Source organism: Enhydra lutris, unplaced genomic scaffold (genome assembly GCF_002288905.1).
Source record: "Enhydra lutris kenyoni isolate GAN:26980312 unplaced genomic scaffold, ASM228890v2 scaffoldscaffold22, whole genome shotgun sequence".
In the NCBI taxonomy this organism is placed as follows: Eukaryota; Metazoa; Chordata; class Mammalia; order Carnivora; family Mustelidae; genus Enhydra; species Enhydra lutris.
Window position 1 is genome coordinate 41,067,202 of NW_019154106.1, and position 24,679 is coordinate 41,091,880.

A 24,679-nucleotide genomic window follows, 5' to 3' on the forward strand; every position below is an offset into this window, starting at 1 on the left:
TTAAGATTTTTGTCTTTATCCTAAGAACAATCAGAAGACACTGAAAGATGACCCTACCTGCTGAATAGAGAGAATCACTTGAAGGAAATTTAAAAATCTTAGTTTTGATTTTTTTACAGTTGAGGCCCCTAAGATCTGCTAGCTTTTCCAGTACATTACACTCAAGCTTCTTCATAATCTGTGATCGTGATGGAGAAATATTTGTAGAGTTGGCCTCCTGCAAGTGAGAACTACTTCAAGTAGGTGGGCATATATCTGAAAAGAATGTATAGCATAAGTGAGCTGTAGGCTATGCTGGCCTCTTTGGAGGGAATAGGAAGGTTGAGAATTCCAGGTCTTCCATCAGTCTAAGTCTTCATCTGGATCTCTTTTGGGGCAGCCTTAAATGGAGACATGCAGTCAGGGCCGCAGCTCAGCATTAAAACTTTAGTTGTAAAAGAGTAAGACCGAGCAGCTTTGCCTAATACTTTAAAACAACTTTACTTAGGTATAATTTACATGCTGCAAAACTCACCGAAGTGTACAATGAGTTTTAGTAAATTTACAGCACAATCATCACCACGATCCAGTTTGGGAACATTTCCATCATACTGAAAAGATCGTCCAATTAGTTAGCAGCCAGTCGAGGCTTATTCCCACCCCGGGTCTAATTAGTGTATTTTACTGAAGGAGACGACTTTACAGGGCCCAGATACTCTTAAAAGGAAGCCGAGACTGGACTCCCAATTAATATGGAAAATATATGTATGTTTCATCAGTGCGCCAAGTTTTGTCTAGACTGGGTCTGTATGCAAAGAATTCATTCATCTACTACGTGAAGCTTATTATCTAGATGAGAAAAAAGCACTAAGCCTCCGCATCTATACATGACATGCATGCATCTGTGTAGGAGGTGAGCACACACAGTGTGCCAGGACTGGATGAGTAATGTGTATCCAACACTGAGGACTGGTCCGTACCGTGTGCGCCTGCGCAACTTCACGAGCGCCTAGAAACCGGTAACTGAAACCCCCTGCTCGAGACCTGTCGGCTCAGCTGTTGGGGCCCCGCCGTTTCGGACCTGAGCGCCCACCCGTGACACCCAGCGAGCCGAGGCCTGGTAAGTAACCCCTCACCCCCTCCCACCCCTCCCACCCCTCGCTCACCCTACTCAGAGCTCACAAGGAACACCGAGATAATCAGGTCGCGCGCCCCGGCCTCCAGGGAAGCCTCTCTCTCCCTTAGCCACGCCCCTCATTTTCTTAGGCCGCGTCTCCTTGGTCGGTGAAGGGCCTAGTCCCGCCCCTCCGAGTTAACGCCAGCGTGAGCCACGTATCACGTTCTACGCGTCTGGAGCCTGAAAGCGGAAGTTGCGCCGGAGACTCGCGAGCGGAGCGCAGGGCCTGAAAGGATATAGGCCGCAAGAGGAAAAGGGGCGGGCCGACGGCATTGGAAGGCGCCGGAAGTGGTCGTGTTGAGGAGGGGTGGGAGAGGGGTGGGCCAGGCAGTTCACTTGGCTGTTGCTGGGCGCTTCGGTAAGGCGTACTTTCGCTTCTTTCCGAAAGCCTGACCCAGTGTCTCCGCCTCAGCCAACATGGATTTCAGGGAAATTCTCCTGATAGCCTCCAAAGGACAGGGTGTCAACAACGTGCCGGTAAGTACCAGCCGGGCGCTACTGTAGGGATTAGGGAATCTTCAAGTTTGGAATTTGTGGCCCGTGGAACTTCCAGGCATCCGCCTGTCCTCTCCGGGAGAGGGAAGACCTGGACTCCTTATTTCCTTTTCTCGGGTATGCACTCCTGGGGACTCCGGGTAAAAAGGGGCTTGGAGTGCGAGGTGGGAGCCTTCCGGAGAATGAAGTTCGCTGGCTTAGTCACCCCTGCAACATGGGCTTTGCAGTTCGGGTATTATAGAGTTGCGTGAAGGTTGGTGAGTGAAACCGTGCCTGGTACATGGTGGAATCTTACACTAGTAGTTTCTGGCTTCGGCGTAAACTTCAGTACAGGGGTTGGGAAGAAAGCATGTATGTTAGGGAGTTTCAGAGGTTTTAGGGACTTACAGCTTTTTGGCTGATTTCCCGCCGAAGATGGGATTAAACATTGTGTGATTTCTCGAACAAGTTTTCTGACTTGTGGCCCCACCCACCCAGCCAACGAGATGATAAAATTATAACCTCCCAAAGGGTTAATAATACCTTTTCTATTGGGAAGAGAAGTTGAGCGGATTCCACGAAGTCCCTGGCCAACAGAATGGGTGAGCCAGTTTCACCTTCCGTTTACTTGTGGCCTTCCAGATTTGTCTTTGTTTGAAATCTAGGTCCCATTTGCTCGGTAATGTTTGCCAGTTCGCTAATGTTCGCAGAGCGGTGTAAGACTTTTTAAAATCTACATGCTGAAGTCATGGAGAGTGCCTGGTTTGCGGGGTTGTAGCTGTTTTGCATAAACTAATCATTTCTGGATCCTCAGATGGTACCCACAGCACAGCTGTAAACCGACAAATTGCATTGTGATACCTGCGGTTTGAGCAGAGGTGTAGAGCTCAAACAGCTCTCCGTTAAAGTCAATTCAACTGGAATTTATTGAGCTCTCACTATGCGTTCTGCATTTCTTAGATTTTTGTGTATTTGCAGTGGTTTTGTTTTGTTTTGTTTGTTTTTCCCACTCCTGTGCTTTTCTTGTCTTCTGAGGCTGGCCCATTTTTTTTTACCCTTTTGAAAATGTTAATCTGAAGATAGTAAAATAACTGATAAATAAAACTGATATCTGTCAGTATAATAATTATTAAATTGCTCTATATTCATCTCCCATCCCAAATACTCTGAATAATCATTATCCTAAATCATGAGTCATAAGATCTGCAGGTGGAAGTTATAGGCTTAAACCTTTGAAACCTTGAACAACAGAATTCACTTTCTGCAAATACTGTAAAGTTCCTAGACAAGTCAGTATTGGAGCTGGTAACCATTCATCTTTGCATAATGAAGTCCATATTCTAGATGTTCCTGAATTTCAGTGGAGGTCAAAAAATAGATAATACTAGCTTTGATGTCCAGTAATATTCTTTAGAAGGATCGGAATCAAGTTAGTCCTCTCTTATTCTAAAAACCAACAGCGGCTGGGAGAAAAGCAGGTATTCCTGGGCAGAAGGTTTCAGAACACGTACATTACCAACAGATCTGTGATTGAAATAACAAAGATTGGAAGCACAAAAGACAGATAAATTGGTGAGGTCATTTAAAATTTAATAGAGGAATGTAAGCATGTATTTTATGAAAACATGCTTTCCCCAGCCTACCCTCAAACCCCCACAAAAAGCTAGTAGGCCTAGAAGTTTGATTTAGTTACATTATAATCCGTATCTTTTTACATCAGATACAGTATATCACAAAAGGAACTGTTGAGGAACAGAGCAAGATAATAGTTAAATTTAATCCATGATTTTGCTTTCACTTGGTTCATCTAATTATTCTAAGTTACTTTATCAGCTCAAAGTAAAGCCTCTGAAAGCACACCGTCAATTGTGAAATATATATTGTACAGTATAATAGATTATTGCAAAGCAGGTATCTTAACCATCATCCAAGTAAAGAAACATTTCAAGTCACACACACACACACACACACACACACACACACACCCATGTTTGATACAAGCTTGATTGATTGATTGATTGATGGTCTGAGAACCACAGAGGCTTTGCAGTAATTGACAGGTATAACTCCTTTCCTCTCTCTAGTGCTTGGTTCTTATTTCCCCTTTAGTCCTCTTCTTCCCCACCTTCCATTTGGATCTTATCAGAGTTGATGTTCAGATTTCAGTCTTCAGAGTTTCTGTGTCAGACCTTTGCTATAGAAAGGGCATAGGGTGACTAGCACTGATTAGCTCCAAGGGAGGCTAATGTATAAAACACCTGGACGGCCACTTTGAACTCTTTCCAGGGTGTCATTTTTTAGAGGTATCTATTGTATCTGGTTTAAGAGGCGATGAACATTTCTGTAATGCAACCTCTTTCTTCCCTGTTTTTTGTTTTTTTTTTTTTTTCTAGGAAAAGTAGTTACCTTTATAATAATGTTTTAGTTAAAACAAAGGAAGTATTGCATCATGCCTAGCAATATTAGGCATGCTATCATTTCCCAATGGAAAACTGAATTTAAAAAACAGCTGATCAAGGTGATGTAACCAGTTATTGTCTTAAGCTCTGTTTAAGTTTAAAGGAGAAAAATTTTTTTTGATAATCATGACTTAAATTTTTTCTCCCTGGTTCCTCTAGGAAAAATAAAGTTTCTTGTTTTAATAGAATAGTAGAGCTTGGAATATGGATTCTTGTAGGTTGCAGGTAACTATAATTGATGGCTTGTAGTGCATGAGACAAGTTATTTGGTCTTTCTCACAGCCGTACTCTGAAAATCATCCCAGACAAGATAACTGTAGTTCCGGTGTGATCCTCAAACCAAAGAGTAAAGAAGAAGCCTTCATGTAAGGGTTTGGGGGGTGATAGCCCCTTGAGGATAAGGATATTGGTTCTGAGGGGTGCCTGGGTGGCACAGTCGTTTTAATTGTCTGACTTGATTTTAGCTGAAGTGGTGATCTCAGGGTCCTGGGACTAAGCCTTGAATCAGGCTTTGTGCTAGGGGTGGAGCCTGAAGATTCTCTCTCCCTATCTCTCTCTCTCTCTCTCTCTCGCTCTCTCGCTCTCTCCCCCTCCCTGCCCAAAAAGAATACAGGTACTAAAAAGGAGCTTAGGGACATGAACTGAGGTGGCAAATTCAGATGTCTTCAGGGCCAGGTAGGTAATGTAAGTTTGTGAAGTAGTCTGGATATAAAATGATATGGGCCAAGCTCTGTGTATTCAAAAGAAGCCTACCATATGTTATAGTAGTTGTATTTCCTTTTATTTCTTTTAAGATTTTCTTTATTTATTTGAGAGAAAAAGCATGAGAAAGAGAGCACAAGCAGGAGGAGGGGCAGAGGGAGAAGCAGGCTCCCCACTGAGCAGGGAGCCTGATCCGAAGAGGGCTCGATTCCAATCATGATCTGAACCAAAGGCAGACACTTATCCAGCCGAGCCACCCAGGTGCCCCTGTTTCCTTTTAAAAAACAGTATGGGCCAACAAAGTTGTTTCTGTGGACAGTCACTTTACAACTTTTGGTCTGTAATCAGTTATAATGGGATTGCTCCCCATGCTTGCATCTAAAGATGACTTTGCCAGTGCCTGAAGTAGTTTTGGATTGCTAGCCTAGAGCAGTACTTCTTAACCAGTGTTTTAGGGAGAAGGTCTTTAGAAAATCTAACCCCCACAGAGATTCTGTTATCTCTCTTACCTAAGAGAATCTCCTTCTGAACAATAGTGATAACAAGTTAATATTTATAATGCTTACTTGGTGCCATGCGCTATTCTAAGCACTGTGTATATTAATTTAATCACTATAATGACCATATAAGGAAGGTTGTTTTACAGATGAGGAAACTGAGGCCCAGAGAGATGAAAAAACTTGCCTAAAGTCACACAGCTAATAAGCGACAGGGCTACTAATGGCAGAGCAGGGAATTTGCCGACTGGCTTCAGAGTTCTTGCTCTTAATCATGATCCTGTGTTAAATGAAGAGTATATTGGATGTGAGGAAGGTTGTCATCTATAAAGCCTAAACCCATCCAGCTTCCTACCCTCAACTCCAGCCTAATATAGCTTTAGGCAATAACTCTTGGTTTTTTTATGGCAATTCTCCTCAAGTCTGATGAGAGAGAAATTTAAAGGGCAAACCAACAGAATTTGGAAACTGGTGGGTAGAGAGAGATTTACAGTCTGTTTGGGAGAGTGCCAGTGTGGTTAACAGAAATAGTCTGAGGGTGAGGGAAGATAAGATTAGAAAATTATGTGGTGGACCTGTTTGAGGTCATGGCACTGTCCAAGAGGCAGATGGAGATTAAAGAGGGGCATTTAAGATTGTGGTTAGAGCTGAAATGATGAAAGTGTTGGATTATGTTAGAAGTGAGACATGTTGTAGTGGGAATACTTTTGGACCTGAAACAAGGAGACCTAGATTCTAATTCACACTCTGTTGCAAACTGTGTGACAACCAGTAAATACACAGTTGTGCTTTTGGGGCCACTTCTTCTTCTTTTTTTTTTTTTTTTTTTTAAGATTTTTTTTTTTTTTTTTTTTTTTACAGAGAGAGAGAGAGAGAGAGAGAGAGAGATCACAAGTAGGCAGAGAGGCAGGAAGAGCGGGGCGGGGGCGGGGAAGCAGGCTCCCCACTGAGCAGAGAGCCCAAATGGGGCTCGATCCCAGAACCCTGAGATCATGACCTGAGCCGAAGGCAGAGGCCCTAACCCACTGAGCCACCCAGGCGCCCCTTTGGGGCCACTTCTAACATAGAGGTTGGACTAGAGGCTCTGAGGTACCTAGCTAATACTACATTTTATAATCAGGTATATTTTTTTTTTCAAAAATTTTTTTTAATTTTATTTTTTATAAACATATAATATATTTTTATCCCCAGGGGTACAGGTCTGTGAATCGCCAGGTTTACACACTTCCCAGCACTCACCATAGCACATACCCTCCCCAATGTCCATAACCCCACCCCCACCCCCAACCCCCCTCCCCCCATCAACCCTCAGTTTGTTTTGTGAGATTAAGAGTCACTTATGGTTTGTCTCCCTCCCAATCCCATCTTGTTTCATTTACTCTTCTCCTACCCCCTTAACCCCCCATGTTGCATAATCAGGTATATTTTTATAGACACAGTAATAGTAAATTTTACATTTGATCCTATAGCAATCCTGAATAACATGCTTGTTTTATTTTTACCCTCTTAGCCACCCAGCTAAGCAAGCCTAATGCAAACCATTAATTTTCCGGACCTGACTATGATGTTTTGAGAACATGTCAGAAATTGTGTAATGATTATTAAACTCAAGGATGTACTCTTTGAATATTCCTAACTCCTAATTCTAACCAATACTAAATCTCTAGTATATGTAAAGCCATCAGGAAATTTATGTTTCCTACTATTACAAGTATATGTTATCTCCTGAGTATAGAACAACTTTCAAGAAGGGATTGACTATTTATTCCAGCATAATGTATTTTGTTAACACAGGTCTCCAGACAGAAAACTCCTTATTTTCTTAATCTGACCATGGCAGTATAATTTCAATGCAAGGAGCACATATGTCTCAAAGTGAGTTAATGTTTTTTAGGTCTGTTGGCTTCAGAATTACAAATCTTGGCAAAATCTCTCATACTGTATTTAAATGGCATAAGCTTCACTGCTGTGGATCATTCATTGGGGTCCAGCAGAACGTCTGAGTTGGCTTGCAGTGTAATAAAATGGATACACTTAGGATAAAAGAAACTCTTGTCCAGCTGCTTTTCATGAAGCTCCAACAATGAAGCAGCCTGGTGCCTTGAATCCAATTCAGAATTGGTGGGTGCATCTTGATGTGCTGCTGCTAGAGCTAAATGTGACCATCTGATGCAGGAAAAAGTGCCAAATAGATCTGCTTTATTAAATAGAATAGAATAGAATCCCAGCCTGAGGCTTTTTAAAACATGGTTCTCTACTGGGCTACCCCTGTAGGGCTAGGGGATTATCTAATATATTTTATTACAACAAATCTTAAATCTTTTGATACCAGAGTCTCCCATTTTGAAAGGTCTGGCTAGCTCAATATTAGGAAGATCTATAGTGATATACCCAAGAGAAATGGTGCTCACACAGAAATAACTGTACATATGTGTTCATGGCAGCAATATTCACAATAGCCAAGACATAAATACAAATACCCATCAACTTATGATGGATAAAATGTGGTATATCAGCACAGTGAAATATTCAGCCATAAAAAGTACTGTTACATGTTACAACATAAACCTGGAGAACATTGTACTAAGTGAAAATAAGAAAATACAAAAGGCCCCTGTATCAGGCAGGGCTCTCCAGAGAAACAGAACCAATAGGATTTATTTTAGGAAATTGGTTCATGTAATTATGGGGGCTGGCAAGTCTGAAATTTGTAGGGCAAATACCTTCTTCTCTGAGAAATCAGTTTCTGCTCTGAAGGCCTTCAACTGATTAGATGTGTACCACCGCCATTATGGAGGGTAAACTGCTTTACCTAAAGTTACCTGATTGCAGTTGTTAACCATCCCTGCAGAATACCTTCATAGCAACACCTAGATTAGTGTTGGACTAAATAACTGAGCACTGTAGCCTAGCCAAGTTGAAACATAAAATTGACCATGAAAGCCATATAGTGTGTGATTTCATTTTTTTTCTTTCAGTTTTTATTTGAGAAAAAAAAATTTTATGAGACGTCAACACTGACAATAGTAAAATTACATTATCACCATTTAAATTTAAATTTACTTAGGTATTACTCAAATAATTGTCATTTTAACGTTCTAGGTATAAAATAAAAATAAAGTTTTAGATATATTCTGTTTTTCCTCTAAAAGAATTAAAATGATATCCTTACTGAAACATTTAATGGTCATAGAAATTAATCATTTCTTAATTTTAGTTAAGGCAGAGAAATAATTACAATTTCTCAGTTCAGGGATGTTAAGAGCCAACTTACAGAGCATTCTCGCAAAGATACTTTCTTGGCCTCAGAAGGCATCTATTTTCAAACTTAATAGTAGAGTCAAGTGAAAATTAACAATAAGGGGTTTCAAAATTGAAGAATCTTACATATGTTGTATAAGCACTCATATATATAACCATTTGTCTATGCCTATAAAGTTTACCTTATATTGTGATACATATCACTATATAATGTATACCAGGTACATGATTTCATTTATATGAAATGTCCAGAATTGACAAAGAAAAGTAGGTTAGTGGTTGCCAGAAAGTAGGTGAGTGGTTACCAGGGGCAGAGGGGCAAAAGGAAGTGGGGAATGACTGCTAAAAGGTAAGAGATTTCTTTTTTGGGATAATGTCTTGAATCCAGTAGTGGTAATGATTGTTCAACTCTCTGATCATACTAAAAACCAATGAACTGTACACATTAAGTGGGCAGATTTTATGGTATGTGAGTTATATCTCAGTACAACTGTTAAGAAAATCACCTGTGAAGACCCAGCCCCCCTTTTTTAACCCCAGATTTCTAGGTTTTGACCTAAACTTTGCCTAAGAGAATATTTTAAAGAGAATATTTCAGTATTTACCTGGTATTGGCTTTTGAGTGCATCAAGCTACAAAGGATGTAAGAAGCTATTCATTATGATTCAGCTCATGTCAGTGAATAAGATTAAACCTCATCAAGTTAGGACCTTGCCCTTCTTGTTTCCTAGCAGACCCATGAAATAAGACTTTTTATAGATTCATTGAATTCCTTCTACATCACAGGACAGGACAAAAAGTACTGCAAAATTATTGGGTTAAATGTAAAGTCAGCTTAATAAGTACCCTAGAGGATTAGGGGTGTTAGAACAAAAAAGCTGAATTTAAAATTGGCAGTGTGAATGGATGGAAATAGGTGGATACTTTTTGGAATTCTTTTCTGAGTGGATCTGAGATCCTGAACACCCCCCTCCTTTGGTTTCTGGCTTTCCTGTATTTTTAAGTTCCTTTTTGGTGTTTCCCGAAGTGCAATGCATATAGCTCTGGCTGTACAGTGATTTTAGGTGATACATAAATGCTTTTAGTTTTCATAGTTTTTATATATATATATATATATATATATGCATATATATGTGTATATTTATGTGTGTGTGTATATATATACATAAATATATAAAAAATGGTTGTATTTTAGTATGACTTGGAAAAATGTGGCCTTTCAAACCAATCATTTCATGGATATTATTGTTTGAAGTAAAACTATAATAATGTCATGGTGTTAGGTCTCTTAAAATTAGTAAAAATACAGGTGGCATACTAAAAGGGCAAAAATTATTGAAGATGTGGGCGCCTGGGTGGCTCAGTGGGTTAAAGCCTCTGCCTTCGGCTCAGGTCATGATCCCAGAGTCCTGGGATCGAGCCCCGCATCGGGCTCTCTGCTCGGCAGGGAGCCTGCTTCCTCCTCTCTCACTCTGCCTGCCTCTCTGTCTACTTGTGATTTCTGTCAAATAAATAAATAAAATCTTTTAAAAAAAAATTATTGAAGATGTTATACAAATGACTGAAGCTTAGTCAACTGTTGCCCATTGATACTGTTGTTTTCTCTCTGGGTGCTTGTATTTAGTCCTGAGTAGCTTTTCAGCTCGTCCTATCCCATTACCTATCTTTTGAAATCCCAGATTAGGAAGAAAGATTTCTGTCTTTCTTAGATAATGAACCAATGCTGTTTAAGATAACACTACATGTATATTGATATTTTGTGGGAGAAACCTTGTATAAGCTTCGATTTGGCAGGTGATCTATGGACCAAGTAGTTGCAGACACAAGAATCCATCTTTCATCTTACAAATCTACCTAATGGGATAGGGTGAAGTGAGTGTATGTGTCTCCTTATGAGTCTATATTATGTCTTATGTAACTTAAATCATATTCATGATGGTTCTTCCATTAGAAAAAGGTGAACTTCTTGTAGATAAGGCCTATGTTTGAGGTTCTTGTAAATCAGGACAATTTTATATGGCTAGTTAGGTAAAGCAGTATTCTTTCTCGAAGTGTTTCTTTCCCTCTCCTTTTCTTTTCTTTTTTTTTTAAAGATTTTATTTATTTATTTGACAGAGATCACAAGTAGGCAGAGAGGCAGGCGGAGAGAGAGGAGGAAGCAGGCTCCCTGCTGAGCAGAGAGCCCGATGCGGGGCTCGATCCCAGGACCCTGGGATCATGACCTGAGCCAAAGGCAGAGGCCTTAACCCACTGAGCCACCCAGGTGCCCCTCCCTCTCCTTTTCTCCTTTAAATATGGGGCCCCAATCCACAATGGAAAGGGCCTACTATTGAATTTACAAACATAGGGACTTATTACTGGATTTTATTGTGACTCAGCCAAAGTGACTGGGAAAGGAATCTGATGCTCTCTTGGGATTTCGGTCAGGGGGTGTGTCAGGTTGCAGCATCACTATCATGCAGGATTTTCAGGTTGGATTAGGGCCTGCTTCCGTGGCCAGCTTTGTTGGTGAATAATGTAGCTGGAACTTCCAGCCTGTTTCAGGATGCCTTATATTTGCCAGCCACATAGTAAACATGGATCCTTTGGGTTTCCTCTAGGAATTTCATGCACATTTTGGGAATCAGTTTTTTGGTTCTTAAGTAGCTCAATTTGTGTTCAGAGGTTAGTGTTTCCTTTTTAACTAGCGCCACAACAGGTGCAGTAGATAAGAATGTTATCTAACTAATAAGGAGGGCATTTAAAAACTTATTTCCTACCCATATATTTAATGTGTAGTGGTCCTAGAGCTAAATCATCCTAATCTGAGTTACTATGTTTTCTGTATTCTGAGTTATTCCTCTAATGATAGACACTCATAAAATGGAAATATTTTTCCTATCATAGTTCAGATTAACACACCTATAGTGGTAGTCATTTCCCAATGTCGTTACATAAAAATCAAAGCACAGAGAAATACCATCTGTGCCAGGATAATGTTAGTACTTTTTGGGTGATGTAGAAACCTGTCTAAATGGTTTATGTGGCATATTAATATTTAATGAACATAAGAGCTACGGTTAAAGGTTATAAGAGAATTGGGCACTTCTTGCTGCCTAGATTTCTTTGAAATACTTTTTAGCCATGGTTTGCCATCTGCTTTGCCTAGGGTCAAAGTAAAATCTCAGTGTTTGATGTTATAAACAGAATAACCTATGTAGCTGTGAGTCTTTACTAGAAAACAACCTGGAATAAGGTACTCAGGAGAGAAAATTTATGAGTAGTTTTTTCTGTTTGCTTGAAAAGTTAGACTTTGAAAGGCTTAGTTCTAAGGAAGGTTGATTTTTTGTTTTTTTTTTTTAAGATTTTATTCATTTATTTGACAGAGAGATCACAAGTAGGCAGAGAGTCAGGCAGAGAGAGAGGGGAAAGCAGACTCCCTGCCAAGCAGAGAGCTTGATACAGGGCTCAGTCGCAGGACTCCGAGACCATGACCCGAGCTGAAGGCAGCGGCCTAATCCACTGAGCCACCCAGGCACCCCGATTTTTTTTTTTTAATCGGAATTTTAAAACAACCCAGGGGTGCCTTGGTGGCTCAGTTGGTTAAGCATCTGCTTTTGGCTCAGGCCGCCATCCCAGGGTCCTTGGATAGAACCACCCCTCCACTCCTCCCCCCAACTCCTTGCCTCTGCCTTCTTGCTCAGTTGAGAGTCTGCTTCACTCTCTCTCCCTTTGCCCCTCCCCACCTTGTCCTTTGTGCGAGCTTGAGTGCTTTTTCTCTCTCTCTCTCTCTCCCTCTCTCAAAAAGCCTGCTTCTCCCTCTCCTACTCCCCCTGCTTGTATTCCCTCTCTCGCTGTGTCTCTCTCTGCCAAATAAAAATAATAAATAAATAAATAAATAAAATCTTTTAAAAAATTTTCAGTCTATTCTAGGGGTGCCTGGGTGGCTCAGTGGGTTAAGCCTCTGCCTTCGGCTCAGTTCATGATCCCAGGGTCCTGGGATCGCCCGCATCGGGCTCTCTGCTCAGCAGGGAGCCTGCTTCCCCCCCCCTCTCTCTGCCTGCCTCTCTGCCTACTTGTGATCTCTGTCAAATAAATAAAATCTGGAAAAAAAAAAAAAAAAGTCTGTTCTAAGTGGTGATTTCTTTTCAAAAGTCCCCCAGTCCAAGTACCTTTTTGGGAAAATAACCCAAAAATGTTATTTCTCTGAATTGTTCACTTATGCATTATTTAGGATGTTACAAAGAAATTCTGTGCCTAAAACCTGTCATGCTTAATTCTATTCAGACCAAAATTTTATAGTTAAGCTTTCATATGGGTTATATGATCTCTTAATTATTCAGAATCAGTTTTTCAGTCAATAATGAAGCCTCTTGATTGTTTGGCATGGTGCATTACACCTAATAGCAAATACATTTTAAAAAAGTTGAATTGATTGTAACTTTCACTCCTTTTTTTTTTTAGAAAAGGTATAGTTTGGCAGTGGGGCCTCCCAAAAAAGATCCGAAAGTTAAGGGTGTCCAATCTGCAGCCGTTCAGGCTTTTCTCAGAAGAAAAGAGGAGGAGCTCAGGCAAAAAGGTATGTGTTTGTAATCTTATTCTCAATTTTAAAGCCTTCCACCTTCACAACTAGCTTGTACTTAACTAGTGGATGCTTGTTATAACATAATAGGCTAACGGATTTGTGCATGTGTCTAAATCAGCTGTATTTAGAGGATTACATATGTTATTTCCTTTGAAGAGCTTTTGGGGTAGTGACCATATCTTCCACTTGGCCATAGTAGGTCCCAATAGGAATTCCACTCTTGGACCTTCATTTTGAATCTGCTTCTACATATTTTGTTTTTTAATTTTTGTTATTATTATCAAGAATGCTATCTTAAAAGGTTAAAATAGGGACAGTTTTTGAAGACCAGTAAACTCAAGCAGTAGTTTTACCTCAGGCAAATGACAAGGAAACTGCTTTAATACATGTAAGTATTCATTTATTCATAATTAATAATGCCTGTGAAATGGGTCTTACTGTTTCTTTAACTTGGTATATATTTGGTACGAATTACTTTCTATATTTAAAACTAAAAGCCCAGTCTCTCACCTGCTTTGTCATATTGAAAGACCCATATGTGACCCACTCATTATGTAAAGATGACTCAACAGATACTTGTTCAAAGGACTTCCTCATTTCATTCCTAGATGTCTTCAAACTGTAACTTAAATCTTGCTTGTATTTTGGTCCCCTGTTGATTTCAGATGAAATGCTTGAGACCTCCAGACCTTGAAATACTTTGTTCTTGTTTTGTCTCTTTTAGCTTTAGAGGAGAAAAGGAGAAAAGAAGAACTAGTGAAAAAGAGAATTGAGCTAAAACATGACAAGAAAGCAAGAGCTATGGCCAAAAGGACAAAGGATAATTTCCATGGTTACAACGGGATTCCCGTTGAGGAAAAGTCAAAGAAGAGGCAGGCAGTGGAGCGCCACACTAGCCAGGGAACAGAACAAGAGTATGAGATGGAAGAAGAAGATGAATTCTTAGAATACAATCAAGCAGAGTCAGAGCAGGAGTATGAGGAAGAGCAAGAACCTCCCAAAGTTGAAAGCAAACCAAAGGTCCCCCTTAAAAGTGCCCCACCGCTCATGAACTTCACTGATCTACTCAGGCTGGCTGAGAAAAAGCAGTACGAACCAGTGGAGATCAAGGCAGTGAAGAAAACAGAAGAGCGGCCTATGACTGCAGAAGAACTTAGGGAGCGAGAATTCCTTGAAAGAAAGCAGAGGAAAATGAGACCTGAGACGGATGCAAGACTACCTCCAACCAAAAAGGCACCCTCTCAGAAAGAAAGTGTGGGCACAAAACTTAGCAAGCATCCTTCTTCCAGGGGTACTCCCCTTCCTCATGCTGAGAAGAAATCCAGACCCAGCACAGCCACTGAGAAACACTTAGGTGTGTCTTCATCCAAATCCATGCAAGGAGAGAGGACCAAAGCAGGATCTGTCAGTTGTTCTCAACCCTTACTTCGTGAGAGCCATGACAGACCTGTCTTCAATGGGGCTGGAAAGCCCCACTCCAGTACCTATTCACCAAGTGTCCCAAAGACTTCTGCTAAAGGGACTCAGAAATCTGCTACTGAGCACAAAGCCAAAAAATCTCCTCCCCATCCTAGCCATTCCAGGCCTGGGCTCATGGTTACCCCACACAATAAAGCTAAGAGTCCAGGTACCAGGCAGCCAGGCAACAGCTCCAGCTCAGCTTCTGGAAGGCCGGGGACAGGGACTGCTCGGCCTACAGTTAGTTCTGGCCCCGTGCCCAGGCGCCAGAATGGCAGCTCCAGCTCAGGACCCGAGCGATTGGTCAGTGGGACCAAGAGGCCAGCCAGTGACTTAAGTCTCTCCGGACGGACACTCAGTGGTACAGGTGGCCCTGGGCACCCTGCAGGCAGCTCAAGTGGCCCTGGGCGACCCACCAGTGGCTCAGGTGGTTCTGGGAGAGCTATGGGCAGCTCTGGTGGCCCTGGACGACCCATGCGCAGTCCACATGACCTTCGACGACCAGTGAGTGGCTCTGGCCCCCCTGGGCGGCCAATCAGTGGCCCTGGGCAGCCAGTCATTGGCGCTGTGCGACCAGTCAGTGGTCCTGGGCGGCCAGTCAGTGGCCCTGGGCGGCCAGTCAGTGGTCCTGGTCAATCAGTAAGTGGCTCAATTCTGGCTGGACGGACTGTCAGTAGTTCAGGGCCCGGAAGACCAGTGAGCAGCTTGGGACCTGGGCGACCAGTTGGTAGCTCCAGTCTCCCCCTAAAGCCCAAGTGCACCGTTGTCTCAGAAACAATTTCTTCCAAGAATATAATTAGCCGATCCAGCAATGGACAGATGAATGGAATGAAGCCTTCCTTATCTGGCTACAGATCTGCTCAAGGTAAAATTGTCCCTTACCCTAAGAATATTTATTTACCAGGAAATTGGAAAGAATACTTTGTTTTAGATAACCAGAGGCCTTGTGAACCCTTCCACATACTCTTGTGTTGATAAAATCCTGATGTTGTGTAAGAGTCCCTTGAGTGATCATAACTTGGAAAGGGCTTCAGAAAGAGTTACCTAGGACCCTCTGTGTTCACCCCTATAATATCTCCAAGTGCAATAAACTTGGCCCTGTGATTTGGAGGACAGGGTGAGTGTATATGCCTTATGTGGTTCAGTGAGTTAATTCATCTTTACCTTTTCATGAGGGCTAGAGAGACTCTTCTTCAAAAGCTGGAGCATATTTGTACAGTTGAAGCCTTTTGGTGCATTGTTTATTCATCAGACACCTGTTAAGTACCCACCATCTACCAGGAACTGTTTCTGATTGCCCTTGTGTTTCTACTTTTTTTCATGGTGTTAAGCATTTGTTAAAGTACTTGTTGAGGGGTGCCTGGGTGGCTCAGTGGGTTAAAGCCTCTGCCTTCAGCTCAGGTTGTGATCCTAGCATCCTGGGATCGAGCCCCGCATCCGGCTCCTGCTTCCTTCTCTGTCTCTGCCTGTCTCTCTGCCTGCTTGTGATCTCTGTCTGTCGAATAAATAAATAAAAAATCTTTAAAAGAAAAAATAAAATAAAGTACTTGTTGGGTGCCATGGAGAATATAAAAAGAAAACACGAGATTCCATACTTTAAACTTCTTAATTCATCTAGAACCTTGGTTCTCAACCAAGGATGATTCTGATGCTCAGTGAACATTTGGCAGTGTCTGGAGACATTTTTGTCTGACACAGCTGGGAGTAGGGATGCTCCTGGCATCTTTGAGATAGAGGCCAGAGATGCTGCTGTCACCCTACAATGCACAGTACAGTCTCCTCACAACAAAAAATGATCTGGCCCCAAATGTCAGCAGTGCAGAGGTTGAGAAGGAAACCCTGCGCTGAGGAGACAGGCCATGCATATTAACAATAACTCGAGAACAACAGAAGGAGGAACTCTAGTCAAGGACTAGAAAGCAGTTGTTCCCAGATGCTAGTCCACTGATCAGTGTCTGTCTTCTGCAAAGCTTTAATCAGTCTTTTGGCAAAATGACAAAATAAGGATAATGAGTTTTTTTAAAGTTAGCCTTACTCATTTTGAACAATTTATCCATAATTCTGGGAATCTTTCATACCATGTTGAACTTCTAAAAAAATGTACCTAAGTTATGGTGATAGTAGATGGTAGGTTGTTAGCTTTGAATGTCTTTTCTTGGTAAAACTAAAAGTTAATGATCCTGTAAGCTTTTTTTTTTTTTTTTTTTTTAATTTTACCAGTTTTTTAAATCCAGAAGGAAGGGAATTACTAGGCTAGAAAATGTAACAGATGCTTCCAGTAAGCCATTTATAAACAACGTGAAGCAGCGGGGATGATGTAGTAACGACTCCCTGCTACTAGCCAGCACACTGACTCTGGTTTTTGAGGATACTGTCTTAGTGAGTTCTCAAAATCTCAGTTTATGTAGAACTTTGTTGGGACTACTTTCAGTTTTAATACTCACATAAATAATGGCTTTTCTCTTCTTAGTTCCTCAAAGACCTCCCTTCCCTAGTGGCTACAAAAGGCAGCGAGAATATGAAGAGGAGGAAGATGATGAATATGACTCGGAAATGGAAGATTTTATTGAAGATGAAGGAGAACCTCAGGAAGAAATATCCAAGCACATTCGAGAGATCTTTGGCTATGACCGAAAAAAGTAAGACTAAAGATTTAGATAAATGATAACACTTATTTTGAATGACTCATGCTGTGAAGTCAAAGCAAACAATAGTAGTAGAGGCATTGAACACAATTCTTTATTAGGAACCATTGGATGATTCTTTAGATGTACTTTTTTGGCATTTAATATTTAAGAATTAAGTCAGAAATTTTTGTGTAGTTGCATGCCAAGAATACCTTTTCTTTTTTTTAAAGATTTTATTTATTTATTTGACAGAGAGATCACAAGTAGGCAGAGAGGCAGAAAGAGAGGGGGAAGCAGGCTCTCTGCTGAGCAGAGAGCCCAATGCAGGGCTCGATCCCAGGACCCTGAGATCATGACCTGAGCCGAAGGCAGAGGCTTAACCCACTGAGCCACCCAGGTGCCCCCCAAAAATACCTTTTAAACTCTTTATAGGATGTATATTTAATGAGAGTGAAGCAGTTTAGTGTTGGAGCACTAGATTGGCTTTTAACTCAGCCATCCACAGAGCTATGTTGAAAGCTGGTCTGATCTGACATCTGCTTTTTATTTGATGTAAAAAGCTATGCTGCTCAAATGTGTGGTCCCTGGACAGCGGTCAATATGGGACCAAAATCATTGATATCACCTGACAACAGCATCAGAAATGCAGGCTCAGGCCCCATTTCAGAGCTGCCAAATCTAAATCACCTTTATAAGGCTCCCAGGTAATTCATATGCACGTTAAAGTTTGAGAAGCCCTGTATAGAGGAAAGTTCAGGGTTTGAATGGAAGTTCTGCCACTTACTAGCTGAATAAACTTGAGTGAAGTATTTTTTTTTTTAAGATTTTATTTATTTATTTGACAGAGGTCACAAGTAGGCAGAGAGGCAGGCAGAGAGAAGGGGGGAAGCAGGCTCCCTGCTGAGCAGAGAGCCCGGTGCGGGGCTCGATCCCAGGACCCTGAGATCATGACCTGAGCTGAAGGCAGAGGCTTTAACCCACTGAGCCACCCAGGCGCCCCTTGAGTGAATTATTTTTAGAATGACATCCGGAAGGGGACACCAGGGTGGCAAAGTCAGTTGAGCAGACACTTGGTTTCAGCTCAGGTGGTGATCCTAGGGTCGTGAGATCGAGCCCCATGTTAACTTCTGAGCTTGTGTGGAGTCCGTTTGAGACACTGTTTCTGCCCCTCCCTCTGCTCACTCTGTCTCTCTTTTCTCCCTCAAATAAATTAAAAATGACATCTAAAAAAAAAACATGACATCTAGAAGGATTAAATGAAGTAGTATATGTGTAAAACAGAAGGGACTTATCTCAGTGCCTATTGGTCGACATTTGCCATCTTCTTTAAAGCCATCAAATATGAGAAGTTAGAAGGCAATCCTAAGAAAAGGTGTTTTTTTTTTTTAAAGATATTTTAAATAAATTAAATAAATAAATGAGATATTTAGGGAACCTAGGTGGCGCAGTCTGTTAAGCGTCTGCCTTCAGCTTAGGTCATGGGTCCTGGGATTGATTCCTGCATTGGGCTTCCTGCTCGGCAGACATCCTGCTTCTCTCTCTCCCTTTGCTGCTCTCCCTGCTTATGCTCTCCCTCTCTCTGTGTCAAATAAAAAAAATCTGTGTCCCCCCCCAAAAAAAAAAAGTATTTAGTAGTAAAAAGAACTGGAAGAAAAGTCAGATTTAAATATCTAATATTAGTCATGTCGTTGGCTAGTTACATGTTCTTGATCAAAGCCACTATTCTGCCTGCTTCAGTGCCTGTTTTTTTTGTGGTTTTTTTTTTTTTTTCAGGATATCTATTTATTTGACAGAGCACAAAAGCAGGGAGAGTGGTAGGGGGAGGGAGAAACAGGCTTTCCACTGAGCAGGGAGCCCGATGCAGGGCTCATTCGCAGGAACCTGGAATCATGACCTGAGCTGAAAGCAGATGCTCAACTGACAGAGCCACCCAGGCCTCCTTCAGTCTCTGTTCTAAAGTCCTTCCCTTTCTCGTGAAGCTCAAATGAGATTAATATGTATATAATGATTTCAAGGATATTGTACTTTCAGAATTTTAATATAAACTATCCTCTAACTAGAGCTGAAGGAGGTGAACATCATTGGATTGGTATCTTCATCAACATGAAATTCAGGAATAGTTGCTTTCAGAAACTCCCCTCAACCCATCCTCTACCCCCCCTCACTCCTTGACAAGCAAGAAAGAGTAGTTCTGTGTGTGTTTCTGTTTTAGTTATAAAGATACTAATTTTTTAAACCAGTTCCTTTTAAAAACTGGGAGGTTGGACTTTTTTAATAACGTTGATTTCCTCTTATCAGATACAAAGATGAAAGCGATTATGCCTTACGTTACATGGAGAGTAGTTGGAAAGAACAGCAGAAGGAAGAAGCAAAGAGGTAAGCACAAAACTTAACACATTTGTGCAGAAATGTCCTGAACGTTCTTTCTGTTTTCTGCTTCAGTTGCATGCACCATTGGGAGCAGCAGCTTTGGGCCAATTACAATCCTGCTTACTTGCTGTGGGGCTTTAGACAAATTCCTTAGCGTTTCCAAATCTGTTGTCTTGTTTGTAAAATGAGAATTTACTGTTTTTACTTACTGAGGTACCGTATTAAAATAATGTGTACCAAGTTGCCTAGTGCAGTGCCTCACCCATATAGGCACGCAGTAAGTGCTGGAAGCCTCCTCTCATCCCATTGCAATGTGTTCTTGTTTTTTTGTTTTTTTAAAAAAGATTATTTATTTGACAGAGATCACAGGCAGGCAGAGAGGCAGGCAGAGAGAGGAGTGGGGAAGCAGGCTCCCTGCTGAGCAGAGTGCCCAATGTGGGGCTTGAATCCAGGACCCTGAGATCATGATCTGAGCTGAAGGCAGAGGCTTAACCCACTGACCCATCCAGGCGCCCCCCCCCTTCTTAAGATTTCATTTATTTATTTGAGAGCAAGAGAGTGAGAGCAGAGGCAGAGGGGGAAATAGACTCCCCACTGAGCAGGAGCCTAATGCCACACTTGCTCCCAGGACCCCGGGATCATGACCTGAGCCAAAGGCAGACGCCCCTCTTTCCCCATCTTTAATTCCCTTTCTATATCAGACACATCTCAGTCTTGCTAACCTATACAACTGCTGGCATTAGGGACCTGAGAAAGGATATGAATGGGGGGAGGGGATAAAAATAGAATGTTATTTTATTTATTGACTAAATTTTCTTATTTTTAAAAGCTGTTAATCATAAGTAATTTATATCTTACTACTTTATTGGGAACATTAAGATATTTTGTGTTGAGGTTTTATTTGAGGTCTTTTTTCTACTGTAAGTGAAGTCAGTGGCAGAGGCTCCTAGTAAAAAATACACCTGCTAGTTTGTTTTCAGTGGTAAAGCTTTGAGGCATTTTTAATGCATCAGCACGTTCCATGTGAGCTCTCAGTTTAAATTTCACTTTTAATTTTTAAAGAGTGTTAATTTCATGTATATTGACAAATACTTTTTTTTTTGACAGTTTAAGACTAGGTATGCAGGAGGACTTAGAGGAAATGAGACGTGAAGAAGAAGAAATGAAGCGTCGAAAGGCCAAGAAGCTGAAGAAGCGTTAGCTGCTGCTTGTATTTATTTTTGTGAAATTCTGGAGACTCTCTGTTGCAAGGAGGTCCTGCCTTCAGAATGAAGAATCCCCTTTATGATTTTAGATTTATACTTGGGTACTCAAGGAGAAGGGATGCATACTGTCATTTGCAGGCTGTCATTGGAGCATAAAGTATTTTCAAATACTTTCCAGGGTTAGATCTGTAATGCAGATGATAGAATGCCCAGTTGAGTGCTCTTAGGAAGTTAACTGTTCACAGGTGCCAGCCTTGATCCTGATGAGCTATGCACTCTAAGGTGGGGCCACTCACCAGCCAGCCAATCTTAACATTGTTCCTTTGCTACTTCGAAAAGGAAACAAAAAGGATTGCCTCGTGACTTCATAATTCTGCTGATGTGTGAGTAGGGCACTGCCTGGCTCCCAATTAACTTTGTCTTTCAATGAGGAACCTGGCCCCTTCCATGAATGTTGCCAGCAATAAAGTGACCTGTCCTAATCTATATGTTTGGATTGAGAACTTGAAAATGTAGAGTAGGCTTTATAATTATCATATGGATATCATCTCTGTGACTTTGAAGTAAAAAGTAGAATAAATTATATTGTATTCTGCATTATTTGTGGATTGGATGCTGAGCATTCTTACTCACTAATTTAGGTGATAAGGCAATTAAAAATTTTTTTTCAAGTTAAAATACGTTATGCCATTTAGTTTAAAAATATATGTTTCCAAGTTTTCATTTCAGATTTACTGTTATATTGGCTTTAGTATGAAATAGACAAGGTCACTGTGCTGATTGATTTTTATCTACAAAATTCATTTTTATATTGAAGAAAAATGCTTATTTTATTCAAACATTAGATTTGGAAGAGTAATAGTTTAAAAACTGAGGAAGTGACATGTGAGACTCCCCTTTCCTCTCTTCCTTCATTATAAAAATATTTTGGAAAAAGGTACCCCTGTACCTCTTGATATAATGACTGCATTTTATCTTAAATTCTTTAGCAATTAATGGCAAAAACCAAAAACTAAATTCATGTGTATCAAGAGCACCACCTTCTCTTTTGCCCATATTGCACTTTTATTTTAAACTATGCACTGTGAAGAGATATTTTTCCCAGGTTGGAAAGGATGTTCCCTGTTACTAGTGTTTCACTGGGCTGTGGAACTTTCTTCATTCTCACTTTTTTCAAGTCATATTTATAGACTTGATATCTCTTAAGCCTCAAATCCTGGCAATTCCAATCAGGCTGATGTAGATTCTGGCTGGAGAGAAGCCAAGTCTCAAGGAAAGTCAACAACGGAAAATGAGATACGATGCTAGCGAGTATTTGTCCTAGGTTCTAAATGTGGAGGGTTGGGGGCAGTGGGACATAAGCTTGTAAAACAGTTCAGGTTGCTTTCATGTATTCCTTTTTATCCATAAAGCTTTCTTTATTCTAGTTTGGTAGTAGAGATGACTGTTGTTAGCCTCCCTTAATGGGACAGCCATGTGACCCAGGCCCTTAAGACTCTCATTTTGAATTGAGTTTCAAATTTCAAAAGTTTAAGGATTTAACTTTGAAGCTGAATCCTGTGAAAGATGTATTCATCACTAGGAATAACACCCTAACATCCACACAGAACTGTTACACTGGCAGAAAATCCTATCCACTGCCTCTCACCCATTTCAAATACCTTCAGTGAAATTGACTTAAAGGTAGTGTGCTGTTCCATGTAATGAAACAGGTTTGGAACATTTCCTTTGCTGTCACTCTTGTGCTTCCCCCCTGACCCCCTTCAAAAGTTTTTTTCTTGGATGTATTTTTTCAATATGCAGACTTTGAAAATCTATTACAATCAAGTGCTTATCATAGCCAAAAGATTTCTCGTGGCTTAAAGTTTACTAGCACTTTACTCAATATGCAGTTATTTGTACTTAAAGGCCCCACTGTGCTCGATAATAAAAGTTCCAGACCTTGAAAAGTCAGGTTGTGTCCTTATGTGTGTATCACTTTTGAATGCATTTCTTCTACAGATGTTATTCTTCTTCAGCATCAGCATTATAAAAAAGGGCACTTCTGTAGCTCAGTTAAAAAGAAAGTCCTGAGAAAGTCTTTTAAATTAGTCTTGGCCTTGTTTCCAAATCCTGTCTTCCATTTTGTTCTGCAGTTCCTGACCACTCTTCCGAAAAGCCCACAAATCTTTGAAGAAACTGGAATAAGCTGTTATTTTATCAAGGTTTACAAATTAAGTGCTTGGTTTTTAACGTATCCTCTACCATTTTGGTTTTCAGATTTTTATTAATTCAATATCTGAAGATGTGCCTTTTATTGGGTAATGTTAATTCACGAATGTAGTAATGTTATTTCACGATTGTAATGTTACATGATCATGGTTGTGGCATTCTCTACAGATGATGTGAAAGGAAAGTAGTTTTCATAAAACTCCTATGGCTCTGATTGCACAGTCCCGCTTGCTTTTGATGTTGCTATGTCAAAGCAAGGGGCACTTTCTTTTCAAGCTACTTTCAGAACTTGTCTTTGTATTTTCTCTACACTGTAAATGCAGTTATGTCCCTTGGAGGCCAGGGTACCACATGTCACAGACAGCCTTACATGTGTGCCAGGAGAGGGTTCAAAGACTGTTAACAAAAAAGAAAGTATATGGGAACTCGAAATTTCATTTTTTTACTGTTACCCCAAGATTCTCTCCAAGAAATTACTGTTTTGTATTTTGTAACTTAAAAGCAGCTATTAGTACATTTCTGAGATATAGCACGAGACCAAAACATGTTTGGAAAGAGAATAAATATATGAAGAGAGACTGGTTGGTTTATTTTCAATGTGCTGAATATATTAGACTACTATTTATTTTGTGAGTGGATATGATAAAATAAATATTCAGGTGTTCAGTGTATGCTTAAGAGTGAGATATAGATTTCTTTGGAGTTATTAAATCCATCATGTCTTTTACATAATGGACAAATCAAGTTTTAAAAAAGAAAACATTTACCTAGCTTAGCTTGTTTTCTGGTGCTGTTGACCTGCAAGAGAATCTACTTTTGCATATACAGGTGAAAGTTTTGCAATTTATGTATAAAAGAAATTGTAGGTATTAAAAATATTTTATTGATATTTTCACTGGTTTGCCTTTATTTACCAAAACTCAGATATTCCTTCTCCCATCGCCCTGAACATTTTCCCAGCTAGAACCCCCAATAGGCTCATCAGACTTAAGATGGGATTTGCCTCCTTACACACACACAACTGTTCATTATCCCTGACACATTCGTGTCCGCTCACAGCTGACACCATTCCCCACCCCCACCAGCTTAAGAGCTGGTCCACTACCAGATACCCAGGTTAGGAGAATTGTTTGGAGGTATACTCAGAAAACTGGAGGGAAGAAGAACTGGGTATATAGTTCTTGTCAAGAAAATGAACAGGTTCTGATCCCTTCTAATAGAAAGAGCCTGAAATAACTTGAGATGAGTCCTTTGCGATATGTAGGAGGCAAATGGGCACAGCTGTGCAGCCAGAGAATGCAGGCACTTAACTGGATGAGATGCAGAGTCTTGGCCACATAAGAGGTATACTATCCTAGCGTCAGGATTACACAGTGTTGCTTATGGCTTTTGAGTTCTATTTTCTTAACATAAAACATAAGGGCAATCCATTCAGTGCCCAGGGCCACTTAAAGAGAGTTTAGCAAACATGAACCAAATAGTCATCAACAAAATGTTACCTGCATAACCTGCAAAAACCAAAACTTTGGTGGTAACATTGCCCTTTTGAACAATGAAACGATCAGTCACCCCATGTAGCCACAGGATGGGAAAGTTCCATACAGTTTGCTTCAAAAGTACTTGTGGGGCGCCTGGGTGGCTCAGTGGGTTAAGCCTCTGCCTTCAGCTCAGGTCATGATCTCAGGGTCCTGGGAT

General features: G+C 40.7%; 1 protein-coding gene across 2 annotated transcripts; it reads left to right on the forward strand.

Annotated features, from left to right (window-relative positions):
• The first annotated feature begins 1,423 nt into the window (after nucleotides 1-1,423).
• Nucleotides 1,424-23,866, forward strand: LOC111150181 (SPT2 chromatin protein domain containing 1). 2 transcript variants are annotated; one of them, XM_022507581.1, is made up of 7 exons: nucleotides 1,424-1,633; nucleotides 12,993-13,107; nucleotides 13,838-15,112; nucleotides 15,191-15,436; nucleotides 17,042-17,210; nucleotides 19,497-19,574; nucleotides 20,676-23,866. In XM_022507581.1, exons 1-7 carry the CDS (start codon nucleotides 1,574-1,576, stop codon nucleotides 20,767-20,769), a joined length of 2,037 nt encoding a protein of 678 aa, XP_022363289.1. In that variant the 5' UTR covers nucleotides 1,424-1,573; the 3' UTR covers nucleotides 20,770-23,866. The 2 variants fall into 2 exon arrangements, with proteins under 2 accessions (XP_022363289.1, XP_022363288.1); XM_022507580.1 differs by having other exon boundaries at nucleotides 13,838-15,436.
• Nucleotides 23,867-24,679: the final 813 nt, after the last annotated feature.

Bases quoted from the DNA above. Each gene is read 5' to 3' on its own strand.
- LOC111150181 (XM_022507580.1), top strand. From the start codon at position 1,574: ATGGATTTCAGGGAAATTCTCCTGATAGCCTCCAAAGGACAGGGTGTC. The intron at 15,437-17,041 runs GTAAAATTGTCC...TTCTCTTCTTAG, and splicing joins TGGCTACAGATCTGCTCAAG to TTCCTCAAAGACCTCCCTTC. The intron at 17,211-19,496 runs GTAAGACTAAAG...TCCTCTTATCAG, and splicing joins TTTGGCTATGACCGAAAAAA to ATACAAAGATGAAAGCGATT.